At 55.5% G+C, this 16031-nt stretch overlaps 1 protein-coding gene across 1 annotated transcript; it reads left to right on the top strand.

The window, feature by feature from the left end:
* The first annotated feature begins 1875 nt into the window (after positions 1–1875).
* Positions 1876–14748, top strand: LSM4 (LSM4 homolog, U6 small nuclear RNA and mRNA degradation associated). Its single transcript, XM_032412492.1, has 5 exons — positions 1876–2093; positions 6601–6642; positions 9027–9125; positions 12023–12206; positions 14051–14748. Exons 1-5 carry the CDS (start codon positions 2091–2093, stop codon positions 14140–14142), a joined length of 420 nt encoding a protein of 139 aa, XP_032268383.1. The 5' UTR covers positions 1876–2090; the 3' UTR covers positions 14143–14748.
* Positions 14749–16031: the final 1283 nt, after the last annotated feature.

Below are 16031 nucleotides of genomic sequence, written 5' to 3'. Positions count from 1 at the left end.
GCCTGATGCAGGGGAATCTTTTATTGAGAAGGTGGACATCAAGGCCTCCCTAAGCCGGCTCCAAGAAGCACAGGGTTTTTTCTGCTGGAAGAACCTGGCCTTGGTCTTTTTTTTTTTTTTTTTTTAATGTTTTATTTATTTATTCATGAGAGGCAGAGAGAGGCAGAGGGAGAAGCAGGCTCCCCGCCTAGCAGGTAGCCCGATGCAGGACTTGATCCCAGGACCCCGGGATCATGACTTGAGCCGAAGGCAGACGCCTAACCATCTTGGCCCTGGTCTTGGTAAGGAAGGCTCTCTAGGTGCCTGGGTGGCTCAGTCTGTTAAGTGTCTGCCTTTGGCTTGGGTCATGATCCCAGGATCCTGGGATCGAGCCCCACATCGGGCTCCCTGCTCAGTGGAGAGTCTGCTTCTCCCTCTCCCCCGCGCGTGCTCTCTCGCTTTCTCTCTCTTAAATAAATAAAATCTTTTAAAAATATAAAAAAGAAAAGAAAGGTTCTCAAGCCAATGCTGACCCTCAGGAGACCTGGAGAAGGGAAGTCATTGGGGGAGAGCACCTATTGCTTATTTACAGGCTTGAAGGTCAAGGCATGCATGAAAGTCAAGGCAGAGGAAGGAACCCTTGATGGTCATCCAATTGGTAATTACTTGATGTAGTGGGTTGAGAAGTGTCCCCTAAAAAGATGTTCTAACATAACATAGGTAAGTTCTAACCCCCATACCTGTGAATAGGACCTTTTTTGAAATAAAGTCTTTGCAAATGTAATTAAGGATCTCAAGATTATTTTATCCTGGATTTAGGGTGGGCGTAATAAGAGAATGTCCTTATATGAAAAGGAGAGGAAGACTTGAGATAGGGAGACACACAAAGAAAGCTATGTGAAGACAGTGGCAGAGATTGATATTTCTGGGGGCCAAGGAACTATGAGATTGCTGACAGCCACCAGAAGCTGGGAGAGACGTATGGGACAAATTGTCCCTCAGAATCTTCAGAAGGAACCAACCCTGCTGATACCTTGATTTCAGACTCATGAATCAAGTTCTATTGTTTTAAGCCACCCAGTTTGTGGTAAGTTGTTATGGCAACCCAGGGAAACTAATACATTTGCCTATCTATTTTGCTTATCATCTGTCTCCCCAGTGGGCTCCTAAATCCCAGGAGGGCCAGTTTTGTCTGGTTTGTTCACTGTGTGTATCCAGAAACAGGCACATAGCAGGTGCTCAATAACTATCGCTCGTCTGGGTACTAAGTGCTCTGTTTGTGCTAGACGCTCTTTTTTGTGTTTTGTTTTTTAAAAGATTTTATTTATTTATTTGACAGAGAGAGACACAGCGAGAGAGGGAACACAAGCAGGGGCAGAGGCAGAGGGAGGAGGCTTCCCGCTGAGCAGGGAGCCCAATGCGGGGCCCCATCCCAGGACCCTGGGATCATGACCTGAGCCGAAGGCAGACGCTTAACGACTGAGCCACCCAGACGCCCTAGACGCTGTTCTAAGTGCTTTTACCTGGCTTAACTCATTTCATCCTCACTACAACCTCAGACAGACACTATCATTAAACCAGTTGTACAAAGGGGGGGCACAGCCGGGATTCCAACCTACCAAAAGGCGTGCCCTGGATAAGGATCGACTACAGTAATGAGAATCCGAACTGTAGGAGCCCTAAGAGGCATTAGACACAACCCAATAATCACGGAGCCTCAATTTCTTCCTTTGCAAATTGTAGCAATATCCGGCTTTGCCCACAGGGTGGAGCCCAAGAGATCGTCGAGAATTTCACCTGCGCATGCGCCTTTACCCACAAGGCCTCTTGCACTGGCTCCGCCCCCCCTTTTTCAGCGCTCACGTCGACACTTTACGGCCCTTTCTCTTACCCTCCAGCGAGAACACGGCCAACCTTGCCCGTGGTGTCTAGCTGATCCCTCCCTACTCCGCGCGGATTGGTTGCTCTTCCCTCGAGCCCTGTGCTGACTGGCTCGTGTCGCTGCCACTTCATTTCAGCCTAGTGGCGCGCGGCAGGGCGGCTACCGGCGGGCGCGTGAGCAGCGGCGGCGGCGGCGGAAGTGGTCGGCGAGCCTGCTCCCCGCCGACAGCATGGTGAGGGCAAGGCGGTGGCAGGTCTCGCCGGGAGGCGGGGAACGCGGCCGCCGAGGGCCCTCGGGGCGGGCGTTGAGGCAGGGGCGACGCGGAGCTAGCATGCAGTCAGGGCCTCGGTTCTGCCCCCCGGCCCCAGACGGGGACACAGGCCGGAGAGGGCAGGGAGGTCTCCCAGAGCATCCAGCCTGTCAGTCTCGGGGGACTTAGAATTGGACGAACGTGTAACCATGTGTCAGCCTACCTGCAGTCTTTCCACCTTGCAGATGGGGAAACTGAGGCCTGAGAGAGGGGACCTGCCAAAGGGTCCGGTGAATACCCAAGAGTGAATTCGGGCAGGGGAGTGGCTCCGAGTGCATCCGACCCAATCTAACTTCAGATATTGGAAAAGTGGAGCGACCGAGGGCCGATCTGAGTTCCAAATTAAACCGGTTTTGAGAATTACAGGACTTGCAAGGGCCTTTAGAATGTTAGCATAGTCTTCTATGCCTCTCATTTTAAGGCTGGAAAAGCAGACCCAGAGAGCGGGTTTGTCTTCTCCCTGGATCACACTGGATGTCGTTTCTGGAGAGGGGAGCATTTTGAGCCAGGAGTGGACTTAACTGTATCCTCCCAGTTCAGTGAAGGAGAAATTGAGGCCCTGACGGGAAGCCTCTCCAGAACCATGCTGCTCAGATCCTGAAAGTTCTGGATTTAGGTCAGAGGGTGCCCCAGCCTTCAATGTTTAGACAGGGAGGTGCATCTGGCTGAGACTCTGGAACTCTTGATCTTGGGGTAGTGAGTTCAAGCCCCTCGTTGGGCCTAGAGCTTACTTAAAAAAAAAAAAAAAAAAAAAAAGATGGATAGACAGGGAAACAGGACCACACAAATTCAGAGCCAGGCCTCCTAGGAGAGTGCCTGGCCCATCAGCACCAGTTTCTGAGGGTCATTGCATGTTTCTCAGAGCTTAAGGTTAGTGGAGATTTGTACTAAATACTGGCTGGCTGGCGCAGGAAATGAGAGGTAGTGGGTTCCTCTGCTGGAGGGCAGAGTTGGCCTGAGGGGATGGGCGGAACTGGGAGGTTCCTTCCCCCTTAAGCTCCTTGGAGACAGGGTCTTTTATTTTATCCCTGATACATTCCTAGAGCCTAGAACAGTGCTTGTGCAAAGAACAGACTCTTTTTTCAGCCTGAAGAATGCCCAGGAAGGGACAAGGCATGACAGACTCCCAGCTCCCCAAGGTCATGATGGGGCAGGAAGCAGGGGTCTGAGGGTGTGGGGGGCGGGGAGGAGTCTCCATAACAGCTTCCTGAATTGGGAGCCTCAGGAAGCCATCTGGTCTAGTCTTAGATTGGTCTAGACCTGACATCCAGATCCTAGACATTCTGAAAAAGCCCAGACGAAAGGATGCTCTTTCCTGAAGCTTTTGGCTTCCCAACTCCAGATGGCCCTGTTTTCTGAACAGTGTCCTAGCCCGTCCCATCTCCCTTGGCACCTTCAAGAACTTCTTCCCCACCAAGTTTTTTAAGTTCTCGGGGAATCTTCCCCTTCCTCTCTCCTCTGTCTCCAGCAGTTTGGGGATGAGGATCTGGAAAATGGCAAGATGTGGACACTGCTCCAGGCCATGCAGCCTTGGAGGACTGTCCCTCCCAATACCACTCTCCCTATCGAGCCTCTCCTTTTTTATTTTATGTATTTATTTGACAGCACAAGCAGGGGGAGCGGCAGGCAAAGGGTGAGGGAGAAGCAGGCTCCCCGCTGAGCAAGGAGCCCTATGCGGGGCTCCATCCCAAGACCCTGGGATCATGACCTGAGCCAAGGCAAACGCTCAACTGACTGAGCCACCCAGACGCTCCTGAGCCTCTCCTTTTCTTATCTGTGGGGTGGGGCAGGTATCCCACCCACGCCATGTGCCTCCCTGGATGGTGTGTGCATTTTCTTGTGTATTTGTTCAGCAAATATTTACTGAGTCCCTCTCGAGTGCCTGGCCCTGAGTTCAGCACTGGACAAAGTCCACACCCTCTTGAGTTTTCCAGTCTGGCCAGGGAGACCTAATAAACAAGATAATTAGAGACTGGCTATGGCCTATAATGGAAGCAGCAGGGGGTGGCCCAGGTGGAAATCTCAACCCCTAGATGAGGTTATTATGAGGGCCTGGCCAAGCGAGGTAAGAGGTGACATGTGAGCAGCCACCAGCCTGAGGAAGGACAGCCCAGGCGGAGGGAACTGCAGGAACAAAGGTCAGACGGCAGGATTGGGTGTGGCTAGTGAGAAACAAACTGGGCCACTTTGGCTGGAGCTGGCTTGGCCTTGTGACTCGTTGGGGGAGTTAGATGTGCAGGGGAGTGTTGGGAGCAGGTGTTGGTCACTTCTGTGTCTTAGACATCCTCTCAGCTGCTTTGTGAATAGGGCGCTGCCCGTGACAGCCAAGGAAGCTGTGGGTTCTCCAGGGCTGTGCTGCCAGTAGCTGGGACAGGGGAGAGGCCAGCACGGGCACAGAAGCTGCGCACACCATAAAAGGACTCCTGTGGGGCCCCTGCTGACAGGCTTCAGCTTACTTTCATGGGCTATCTCAGGATCTTGCCGTGGTGTCCCTGGGAAGGTCCCTCCTGCTCTGGCCACTGGTCCCTCATCTAGAGGGGCCTTGGCTATACCTCTCTGCCTCTCAGTGCTGAATCCGTCTTCGTTCTCGCCTTCCAGGCCCAACCTTGCTCTGTCCCCTCTCAGGTGATCTGGGAGGAAGATCTGAGTGTGTCATTGCTCTGGTCCACATTCCCATCTTGGACACAAGAAAACAGGCTTGCTCAGGAAAGCCTGAGGCTTCGCCACAGTAAAAGGTGACTGAGGCCTATGGCCCCCGTGTGTGAGTCGGACCCATGGCTCTCTGCCCCTGGGTACCATCGCACAGATGAACTCCAGATGAGAGGGCAGGAGCCGCAGGTTGGCTAAGTCGGGGCCCCAGCCTGCTTGCCTGTCCTCCTTTGAGCAGTCACCCCTTCTCCACGTGGCCCCTTCTTCCTTTTTACCAGGAAGCCAGTGCAGGAAGTGGGCTTGGGCCTGGCTTCCTGCCGCCACTGGACCTCCCCTAGGCGGCTCTTCTCAGGAAAGGTTGTGGGATGTGGGAATCCCCCTCAGGCCTTTCCACGGGAGCCGTCCTGTGGGAGTTGGCCATTTCTGGCTTCCAGTCCCCACCACCTAGAGAAGCAGCTGGCCTGCATCGGGAGTGTGACGGCAGGCCGAGACTCCCCTGCAGCGAGCTTCTGGGGGTCAGGCTGACAGAATTCCAAAGCCAGTGCAAGGCGCAGTGAAGCTCCCGTCCTCCCTGAGGCAGTGAGTGTCTCATCTGTGGGACGCTTAGACCAGAACCTTCATTTGGCCTTGCTGGATGGGCTGTCGTTGGATCCTGGACCCAAGCACTGCCACCTGAGTCACCCTCCTGGAGACTGAGAAGCAGGCTCCAGTGTTGTATGGGTCATGATTTGTGTTCCCAAAATGAAAGCTGATTTTTTAATATCTTGAAAGCTGACTGTATGTGGGTGAGTTTTTTAAAAGATTGCATCTCTTATATGCCATTACTTGTAGTAACGACAGATTTTTTTTTCTGGAATGTTTTCCCCCTTACCTGATGAATTTTCTCACTGAAAACCCAGCTCAGTTGTAGCCACCCTAGATCAAGGTTGCTACCCAACGGCCTGGCAGAATCCCTCTTGGTCCAGTCAGGGCTGCCCTTTGAGGCATGGGCTCAGCATGAGCTGACTTCCAGCTGATGGGGTCAAGCCAGGCTCTATCTCTTACTAGCTCTATAGTGCCAGGCAAGTCCGTCAGTCTCTTAAGCCTCAGTATCCCCATCTGTAAAGTGGGTGTGACAATAACTGTGTACGAGGATGAAAAAGAAAGCTGCATCTATTAAAAAAAAAAAAAAAGATTTTATTTATTTATATGAGAGAAAGAGCGAGGGCCCGTGCATGCATGGGGAGGGAGGGGCAAAGGCAGAGGGACAAGCAGACTCCCCACTGAGCACAGAGCCTGACACGGGGCTCAATGCCAAGACTCTGAGGTTACCACCTGAGCCGAAGTCAGACGCTTAACCATCTGAGCCACCCAGCGCTCTGAATGAGAGAGACATCAGTTGAGCAAAAAAGGCAAGCAGCAGAAGGATCCGTGTGCTGTGGCGCTCATGATAAGCATGGAAAGCTAGGCCCTTTCCTGTCAAGGTGTGAATATAGGCAACATGAGTTGTAAAGAAAGGCCCAGAATGGTCAGCACCAAGACCAGATGACTGCTGCCTCTGAGATTGGGCGCGGGGGAGTATTCCAGGCTTTATTTCCTAAACTGGGAGGCAGGTATGTGTCCTGGGGTTGGGCAGAGTTAGGAGCATGCATTTTCTGTCGGGGGTCAGGGCCGTGTGTTCCTGCACCCCCAGCGCAGTGATGAGCTGGCAGATTTGTGAGATTGGAGTCCCAGCCCTGCCCAGGGGCCGGGGCCCCTCAGTGCTGATCAGACAAGTTATGTGCCTTTGTTTGCCTTCCAGCTTCCCCTGTCGCTGCTGAAGACGGCTCAGAATCATCCCATGGTGAGTACATGCCTGTCGAGGGCAGCGAGTTTCAGCGGCAACCAGCCTCAGAACAGGGACAGGGACACTGGGCAAAGGGTGAGGTGCGTCCAGCCAGACCTGCTTCCTCCCTGCCCACAAGACAGCAGCTTACTCTCTTCTCCCTCCTACGCGTGTCAGGACCTGCTCTTAGTTCTGCTGCTTATAAAAGTAACACAGGCTTATTAAAAACGTCAAACACTAGAGGTACTTAGAAACTAGAAACTCCTCTTCATTACTCTTGCCAACAAATTAACGATATCTTTGATATATGCTGGTTCAGACTTTTTCTTTTGTTTTCTTTTTTTTTTTAAGTAAGGTCCATGCCCAACATGGGGCTTGAACTCACAGAGTGAAGATCAGGAGTTGCATGCTCCACCGACCGAGCCAGCCAGGCACCTTGCACATCCAGGCTTAACATATGTGTAGAAACACGAATGTGATTTTTTAAAAACACAGATGGGATTGGGGTGCCTGGGTGGCTCAGTCCGTTAAGCATCTGCCTTCGGCTCAGGTCATGATCCCAGGGTCCTGGGATCAAGCCCTGCATCAGGCTCCTTGCTCAGCAGAGTCTGCTTCTCCCTCTCCCTCTGCCTGCTGTTCCCCCTGCTTGTGCTCTCTGTCAAATAAAGAAATAAAAAACCGGGGCGCCTGGGTGGCTCAGTCGTTAAGCGTCTGCCTTCGGTTCAGGTCATGGTCCCAGGGTCCTGGGATCGAGCCCCGCATCGGGCTCCCCGCTCTGCGGGAAGCCTGCTTCTCCCTCTCCCACTCCCCCTGCTTGTGTTCCCTCTCTGTCAAATAAATAAAACCTTTAAAAAAAAAAAAAAAAAAAGAAATAAAAAACCTTAAAAAAACAAAAACAAAAAAACACAGATAGGACCACATAACACACGTTATTCCCTAAACGACTTTTGCCGTTCATGATACAGCGTGTCGGTATGTTCTGTTCTGTTCTCTTTCTCTTTTTTATTCAGCTATAATTCACATCCCATACAGTTCAACCTTTTCTTTTTTTCTTTTGAAGTTCTTACTCTTTTATTTAAGTAATCTCTACACCCAACATGGGGCTTGAATTCACGATCCTGAGATCAAGAGTCGCATGCTCTTCTGACTGAGCCAGCCAGGTGCCTTTACAGTTCAGCCTTTTAATGCGTACAACTCAGGGGTATTTAGTACATTCACAGCGTTGTAAACCACCACCTCAATGTAGTTCCAGAACATTCCATCACCCCAGAAGGAAACCCCATTAGCAGTCCCCATCCCCTTTCCTCAGTCCCTGGCAAGTACTAATCTGCTTTTTGTCTCTGTGGATTTGCTTGTCTTAAACATTTCCTGTAAATGGGATCATACGCTGTGTGGCCTTTTGTGCCTGGCGTCTTCAGCTCTGCGTGATGTTTTTTGAGGTTCAGCCACATTGTAGCGTGTGTCAGGGCTTTATTCCCGATGGCCGTGGCCAGGTGATAGCACACTGTATGGACATACCACATTTTGTGTTTCCACTTGTCTGCTGATGGTGGACATTTGGGTTGTTTCTACTTGTCTGTTGGTGAATATTTTGGTCGCAGTGATCATTTGTGCACACTTTTTTTTAATTTTATTTTTCATTTATTTGAGAGAGAGAGCACGCACAAGCGGGGGGAGCGGCAGAGGGAGAGGGAGAAGCAGACTCCCTGCTAAGCAGGGAGCCCAACATGGGGCTCGATCCCTGGATCCTGGGGTCATGACCTGAGCCCAAGGCAGATGCTTAACCGACTGAGCCACCCTGGCGCCCCTGTGCACACATTTTTGCCTGGATGTTTGCCTTTATTTCTCTTGGTCAGATACCTGAGTCGATTCTTTTTTTTAAGTCTCCACATATCTTCAGAGCGATGGGCTACTTGCTTGTTTTCCCAGAGCACATTAAAATAGATGAGTAATTGTTGGACTGAAAAGGTGTTTCCAGACCACCAAAGCTCACATACGTGCTGTCAGAGAACACCTGCCCCGGGGCACCTGCCTGGACCAACTGAGATGTGCCCTCCTGGCTGTTCTGAGTCAGCGGCCACTGTTATCCTAACCGCGCTGTTTCCTTGAAAGATTTGTAGAGGATTTTTTGGTGGGTTTTTTTGCTTTTTGTTTGTTTGCACAAACAAAACCCAGTTTCATCATAGAAGACTACAATGCCCAGCAAAATGTGCAGAGGATGCAGAACATGTCACCTGTAAGATGGGCCACTGAGGGCAGTACTAGGCACCATGTGCTGTGGCCACCGGGTCCCACGAGGTCCCATGTCTGAATGAGTCCCAGGCAGTAGTCACCCAGCTCTTAGAGGTAGGGCTGCCCTTCCCTTGGGGCCCATGGCTGACTTGGGGCCATTTCTCTTCCAGTTGGTGGAACTCAAAAATGGGGAGACATACAATGGGCACCTGGTGAGCTGTGATAACTGGATGAACATTAACCTTCGAGAGGTGATCTGCACATCCAGGGTGAGTGCCCTACGCCCGAGTCTGCGCCCACTGCCTGGGGGCAGCAAGGCCGCCAAGTTCCCACATGCACCTGGGGCTTACAGAGCCTCAGCATCCTCAGTGGAGTGAAAGCCCCTCCCTGCCCTTGTGGGAGGAATAGGGAGGGGCATAGCTCAGCCAGGTCATCCTACCAGGGTGAGGCTTATGGAAGGGGTGGGGCTTAGGAGGGGTGGGGCCTGAGGGACTGGGAGGGGTGTGGAGGGGGCAGAAGGGCAGGGCTGGGCGTCCATCAAGTACCCTGGACTTTGCACCTATGGGGATGCTGCCCCATCCCCCACCGCTCGTGCCAATCCTAAACAAGAAGGAGTTAGGCCTGGGGGGCACTTCTGGTTACAGATCCCTAGTGTACAAAACAGGCCTGACCTTCCTTGTCAGCCTCTGCTGCCTTTGGTCCTGGCTGTGGACATCACCCGCCAAGCAGGCCAGGGTGGTGTGGCCATGGGATATCCAGGCCACCAGGGGGCGAGGGCGGCCCTGTGGCCCTGTGGATCAGGAGACTTGTTTACCTCCTGAGGCCTGAAACCAGGAAGTGCAGGGCCAGGAGCACCACTGGGTGGGCCAGGGCTGGGGGACAGTTCTCTAGGGTCACAGGCCTTCCCAGCCCTCAGGATGAGCCACAGAGCAATGAGGATGATGACCTTGGTGAAGGCAGGGCTCCCTCCTGTGAACCTGTGCTGGGGTCGGCTAGGGCTTGCCTTCTGCCTTGATTCCAGTCTCCATCCCCCTGTTGGCAACAGCACCCTATGTTACAGGGGAGGAAGGTGTCGGGGGGCCCAGCCAAGATGGGGCTGTCTTGAGCCCATGGGCAGGTGCCCCTGAGGCTTGCCATACCAGAGTACAGCAGAGCCCTAGGCAGCCCATCTTGCCCCTGGTCTGTCCTCCTGGATGGTTCCCATCCCAACAGGCAGACTGGTAAGTGTGACCGTCTCCCTTCACCTGTGTGGCTCTGTGCCCTGCTTCTTGTGATGGTACATGGTGGGACGTCTTCCACTAGAAACTTCCCCCTGGTTTTCAGGCCGCACTTGTGGCGGCGGGGGGTCCAGGCAGCTCCAGTGTGGCCGTAGCAGCCGTTGCCACAGTGTACAGCCGAGCACGTGGCCCGTAGGTCTGTGTCCACCTCTGGGACCTGGAAGCAACCACCAGTTCGCAGAGCAAGGTCAGCCGACCTCCGTAGCCAGCGGAGACTGGACACGTAGCTCCTCCTGGGTAGTCCCCTTCTGTGACCTGCTGGTTGGAAGGAGAGGCTGCTGTGAGGTTCCGTGTCACTTGGGCTGTCTGGCACCCTCACCTGTGAACAGGTGCTAGCAGCCCCTCCCTTGGGCAGCACTGGAGAGCCAGGGTTGGTTGGAAAGTGGTTAGCTCAGGCTGCTCAGCTCTTGCCATGGAAGGCAGAGTAAGCTCTGGTTCCTGTAGGGAGTGTGCTGGGCCCAGCCTGTCCTTGGCTAAGGGAGAGCCGAGCCCTGAGCAGCCAGCCCCAGCCCTGCGCTTCCACGGAATCATTCTGTTTCTGTCAAGCTGTAACTTTGCATCCCCACAATCTTGGCCCCTTCCCTGCCCTTCCTGGGAAAGGAGTGCCCTGAGACCTCATGGGGTTCCTGTGTGGGTTGGGAGCTTGTGCACATTCCTGGGAAGAGTTGGCCTTTGAATTTTCCCTTTGTCCTGTTGGAGTGTCTCCGCTGGGCCAGACCAGCCTGACCCAGGCACTGCTGACGAGTGTCATGCATGAGGACTGGGCCTTTCAGGGAGGCTGGGAGCAAGGCCTGTTGGGGGTCAGAGTTAGCCAGACACAGAAAAGTGGGAACAGCATATGCAAAGTGCTGGGGGCAAGAAGCCCACTGTGTGTGTTCCAGAAATTTCCATCTGGAAGGCACGTCATCGAGAGCTGAGCGAGGGCAGCCAGGGTGGGGCTGGATCTCAGGCCCTCGGGAGCCACACTGAGGAGTTTGGACCTTGTCCTTGGGCCAAGAGGGCCCTGATTGGGTTCTAAGCAGGAAAGTGTCTTGGTCTGATTTCTAGGGATGTGGGGAGAGGAGAGGGCTGCCAAGACTTCTGGCTCAGGGCACCAGGGGTGGGGCTGGAGAACTAATCTCAAGGAAGAAGCCCCGGGCTCCTGCCCAAGGGCAGCAGGAGGGGCTGTGGAGGAAGGCCTTGTGCTGGTCACAGGGTACATGGGAGTGGGGGGTGGGGCGGAGGCAGTTGATGTCCTGGGACCTGCAGGGTTGGCATTGCTCTGGAATCTGTGACTTTGCAAGCCTCCTAATCTCTCTGGCCTTAATTAGCTCCCCTGAAAACTGGCACCATTGGTCGCTGCCCCTGGCCAGCCCCAGGCTTGCTTCCCCACCCGCCTCCCGCCCTCTTCACAGAGTCTCTATCCCACTTATTTGTGTCCCACACCCACCTCAGAGCCTGTCAGGAGATAAGTGGATGAATGAATGAGTCAGGGCACCCAGAGAGGGTTCCAGAAGGTAGGTTCCAAAAGGCTGGGCGCAGGGGGGTGGAAGAGCTGGGCTGTGGCCGAGCTGTGTGGCAGTGCCCGGTGCGAAGGCCCCCAGGCTCCTCTGGGCTTTGGGCTGCAGGAAACCAGGCTGAGGATGAGGAAGCTAGCTTATGTGTTTCCCTGTCCCTCCCTGGGTAAAGGGGGACCCAGAGTCTGGAGAGAGTCCGCTGGAAGGCAGCCCCCACCCCCACCCCCCATGTCAAGTCCGGGACTGAACTCTGCAAGGGTGAGGCCAGGTGCAGGCGGGCTAGGACGGTGGCCCAGGTGGGACCGGGAGCACGAGGGGACAGACGCACCATGGCCCTGGGCACCTGCTCTGCGAGGACCCCACCCATCTGAGACTCACCCCCCTGTCGCACAGGACGGGGACAAGTTTTGGCGGATGCCCGAGTGCTACATCCGTGGCAGCACCATCAAGTACCTGCGCATCCCCGATGAGATCATCGACATGGTCAAGGAGGAGGTGGTGGCCAAGGGCCGGGGCCGCGGCGGCCTGCAGCAGCAGAAGCAGCAGAAGGGCCGAGGCATGGGGGGTGCTGGGCGAGGTAGGCCCTTCTCTCCCTCCCCGCCCCCTCCGCCCGTAGCAGGCTAGGCCGCAGAGCCTGCCCAGGCCTTGCCCAAGCTGCAGGGTGACTGCAGCACGTGGCAGCCATCCCGTCCCAGTGTTGACATTCTTGGGTCCTGCCGTCATGGTGCCACAGGCCTGGCTCTGAGCCCCCTCCACAGAGCTGGGGGTTATGACTCACAGGGTTCCTCCGGGGCGGCCGAGGCTGCTCTTTGCTGCCTGCCCCGGCCCCACAGCCCCAACCCAGGAAGCCTGGTGTAGCCCTGGTGGGCCGTGCTGGCTCCCCCACGCCCCTGGGCCCTTCTGCCCAGCAGCAGTCCTCGGGGCTCCGGAAGCCTGGCTCCAGCCCGGCAGACCGATGCAGTGCCCGTGCAGACCTGGGGCTTGAGGCCTCGTCCGATGCCCGCCTGTGTCCCCCAGCGAGTGTTCTGGGCATGGTGTGCCACCTCCCTGGCTCGTTTCCCCTCTGCAGAGAGAGTCTGGTGGTCTCCGCCTCACCAAGGCTGTTGGCGGGGATCCCGGCTCAGGGCCTGGCACGAGCCCCTTCCCTGCTGTCACTCCTTTTCACAAGGCCGAGTTCATTCCTTTCTGATAGACTCCCCTCACCCTACCCACCCCCACCCCCAGCCACCAAAATTATAAATCTGGCATAAACTTCAATTTGTTGTGCAGTCAGCTGGGTCCTGAGCCTAGAGGCCATCTGCAGACCCTCCCTCCCTCCCCCCACACGCCCCGCTCCTCTTGGAGGGCCCCAGCTTTGTCTCTTCCATCTGGAGGGGCCTTCCGTGTGCCAGGCCCAGGCTCCCCCCTCCCCGGGGGCTCACAGGCAGGGCCAGGAAGGATACAAGAGCAGGCCCTGAGCTGAGGCTCACGTGACAGGAGTGAGCCAGAGGGAGGAGGTCTGGAGGGCACTCCAGGTGGGGACATTGCCAAGGCCTAGGGGTGAGCAGGGCCTTTTCCATACCTGAGGGCCAGGCTCTTCGTGCTGAGGCCACCACTGCTAAGTGAGGTGCCCAGAGGAGCAGGGAGGGAGGGAGGAGTGATGAGCTTAGGCCACTCTGAAGAGAGACCGTGGGGCCCTCGGCAGCAGGTGGAAATCTCCCCGTGTGGCAGAGCTGCCCTCGGCAAAGCCGGTCTTGCCCGGGGGAGGTGAGGTCAGGCAGCCCCTGCACGGAGGGGCCTCTGTCCCGACAAGGCCCACTGTGTGTGTGTGGTGGAAGGGGGACTGGTGCGCCTCTCTGGGCCCCATGCCACTGTGGTCCTTCGGGACCCCCTGGGCAGGGGTGGGTTCTATCCCTGATTACTCAACCTCCCACACAGCTCCTACCTTGGGCTCCATGTAGAATATCTTAGAAGCACAGCTCCATCACTGGCTGGCAGAGGTTACAGGGCAGGGAGCTCCCCCATCCCCACCCCTCAGCCGGACACACAGAATCTCCCAGTTGTTTCTCTCCTGGGCCAGTGGATGTGGACAGTGCTGGAGAAAGAGGGAAGCCTGGGTCCTCAGAGCTGGGGGCCTGTGGCCGGCCCCCTGGGCTGAGTCCTGCCCCTATTCTGGGTCTTGCTCCCCTCCTCCTGGAAACCATCTGGCTTTATCCTTCTAATGACTGCCCCCTACCCTGGCCCCAGGCCCTCTCCCAGGAAGCCTTGCCCAAGCCCCAGTGTGACTTAGAGCTGACCTCTGTCCTCCCTGGCATCCCTCATACCCCTTGGGAGCTGGTCTTGTCCCTTGTCAACACTGAGAACTTTCTGGAGCACCACCCTCACGTTCTCAGCTGGGCCTCCAAACCCGGCTCTGCTGCAGCCCCCTCCTCTGTCTCACAGGTGTGTTTGGTGGCCGGGGCCGAGGTGGGATCCCAGGCACAGGCAGAGGTCAGCCGGAAAAGAAGCCGGGCAGACAGGCGGGCAAACAGTGAGCTGCCCCTCCGTCCCCAAGAGACTGAGCCGCCACTGAGCATCTGCTACCACTCCCTGAGGCTGTGTTTCTACTCTCCAGGTCACAAGTGTGTTCAGAACAAAAAGAGGCAGGTGTTGGGGAAGAGCCCCCCCTCCCCGCCTGTCATTTTGTGATCCTTTTTACATAAAGTACCCCCCCCTTTTTTTTAAGCCAGCAGTTCTACAGTTGGATATTTAGTTATTCAGTGTTTTTGGTTTTCTGAAGTCTCCAAGCTGACTTGATTCCTGGAAGATTCTGTGTTTAATGTGTCTTTAAAGCCCTCGCTCTTGTTTTAAGGGCGGGCACTTTCCAAACAGGCTTGTTTTGCATTTTGAGTTGGATCCTCATGTGGTGAACAGACCGGAGGTTTTTATTTTAAGCTGTTTGCACTGAGATTGACAGCCTTGAGAGTTTCCTGAAACACAGACCTCAGGATTGCCTTTTGAAAACAAATACGTATGAACGTATGCCACAGAAGCTGTTCCTGGGACGTTGCTGGGCCCTGCCCCTTTGCCTCCTCTCTCCCTGTTTGTGTTACAAGAATAAAAACAAATACAACTACAAACTGCAAATTCATAATTTTTTTTTGAGTCACTGGGCACATCTAGAGTGTGGTATCCTCAGGAAATCACAGTCCGGTAAGAGAAGTTTCCTTTCGAGGGTTGCTGCCTGTCTCGCCAAGGGGAAGTATTTCAACAGGACACTGGTTCCATGTCCCTTGATTTCCTTTTTAAGAACGATGAGCCTGTTGTCTGGGCAGTGGGAGTGGCCCTCCTGCACTAGGTTTGTCTGTAACCCTTGCCCCGTTGTAGAGAGAGTTGGGGGGGGGCAGTGTGATATCCATGCAGCCCATCCTTGTGGCCAATGTCCTGCCCGCCATCCCTGCTTTGTAAGCACCATTCACACCAGAGTTCACTGAGAAGCTGTGACAAGCGCCTGCCTCAAGGAATGTGCTGGGAAGGCTCTTACCTCCTCCTCTCCAGGTTGGGGCACCGCCTGTCCACGCCGTGGTGATTTGCCTGGGATGTTGAGCCAGCACTTCTACAAAATGTTTCTGCGACATTGTCCGCGGGCTGATTTTCCTTTTTTATTGTGAGGGGAACTCCTGAACGGCCCAGTGCTGGGAGGCAAGATGGGGTGCCAGCCGGCTCCCGTGGGACCGGGCTCTAATTGTCACTGTGTTGAGACCTGTTCGGAGGGGCGATCAGAATAAAAGGTGTTGCCTGAGAGCTCGGCTTGCTGGAGCTGCCAAGTGCTAGCCCAGCGGTCTTGCAGATACCCACATTTAAGACTCAGCCTGCCTCAAGAATGTGCTCTGCCCCTGCCCCCACCGCATCATTGCTTTTCCCTGAGGCACCGCTTGTGGGACCTGCTGCAGCTAGAACGCTCGCCTAGCACTCTGGCACAGGCTGGGACAGCGCGTGGGGTTTGAGTGGGACATGGGGGCGTCTGATAAGCCCCAGGCCTGGAGAAATCCCCTCTCGCAGAGATGTGGGCTGCTGGGGTGGGTTGGGGGCTTGGCGACGACGCGCGGGGCAGGAACGAGAAGGGAGGGACCGGCGGGGAGGGAGGTAGCTGGGTCCCCAGCTCCCCTCCCCCACGGCCCTGGACTCAGCGGCCCATAAAAGCCTCTGGGGCCCTGGTCTGGGAGGCTTTGATAAAAGCCGGGGTCAGGTGTCCAGCTCGGCAGCGAAGGGCCAGCCCTTTGGAGGCCCCGCCCCTTCCTGCTTCGGGCGGTTCGGGTTTTCCTGCCTAACTGAGCTCGGCGGGGAGAACGCCTTCGTCCTACCGCCCCGTCGCAGTTCGGGGTCTTGGGCCCCCGCGGCGCCCACCCTCCCGACGGCTCTGCGCTGGGGCTCAGGCTGCGGC

Source organism: Phoca vitulina, unplaced genomic scaffold (genome assembly GCF_004348235.1).
Source record: "Phoca vitulina isolate PV1807 unplaced genomic scaffold, GSC_HSeal_1.0 scaffold13, whole genome shotgun sequence".
Classification (NCBI taxonomy): domain Eukaryota; kingdom Metazoa; phylum Chordata; class Mammalia; order Carnivora; family Phocidae; genus Phoca; species Phoca vitulina.
This window is presented reverse-complemented; position numbering and strand designations above follow the sequence as displayed.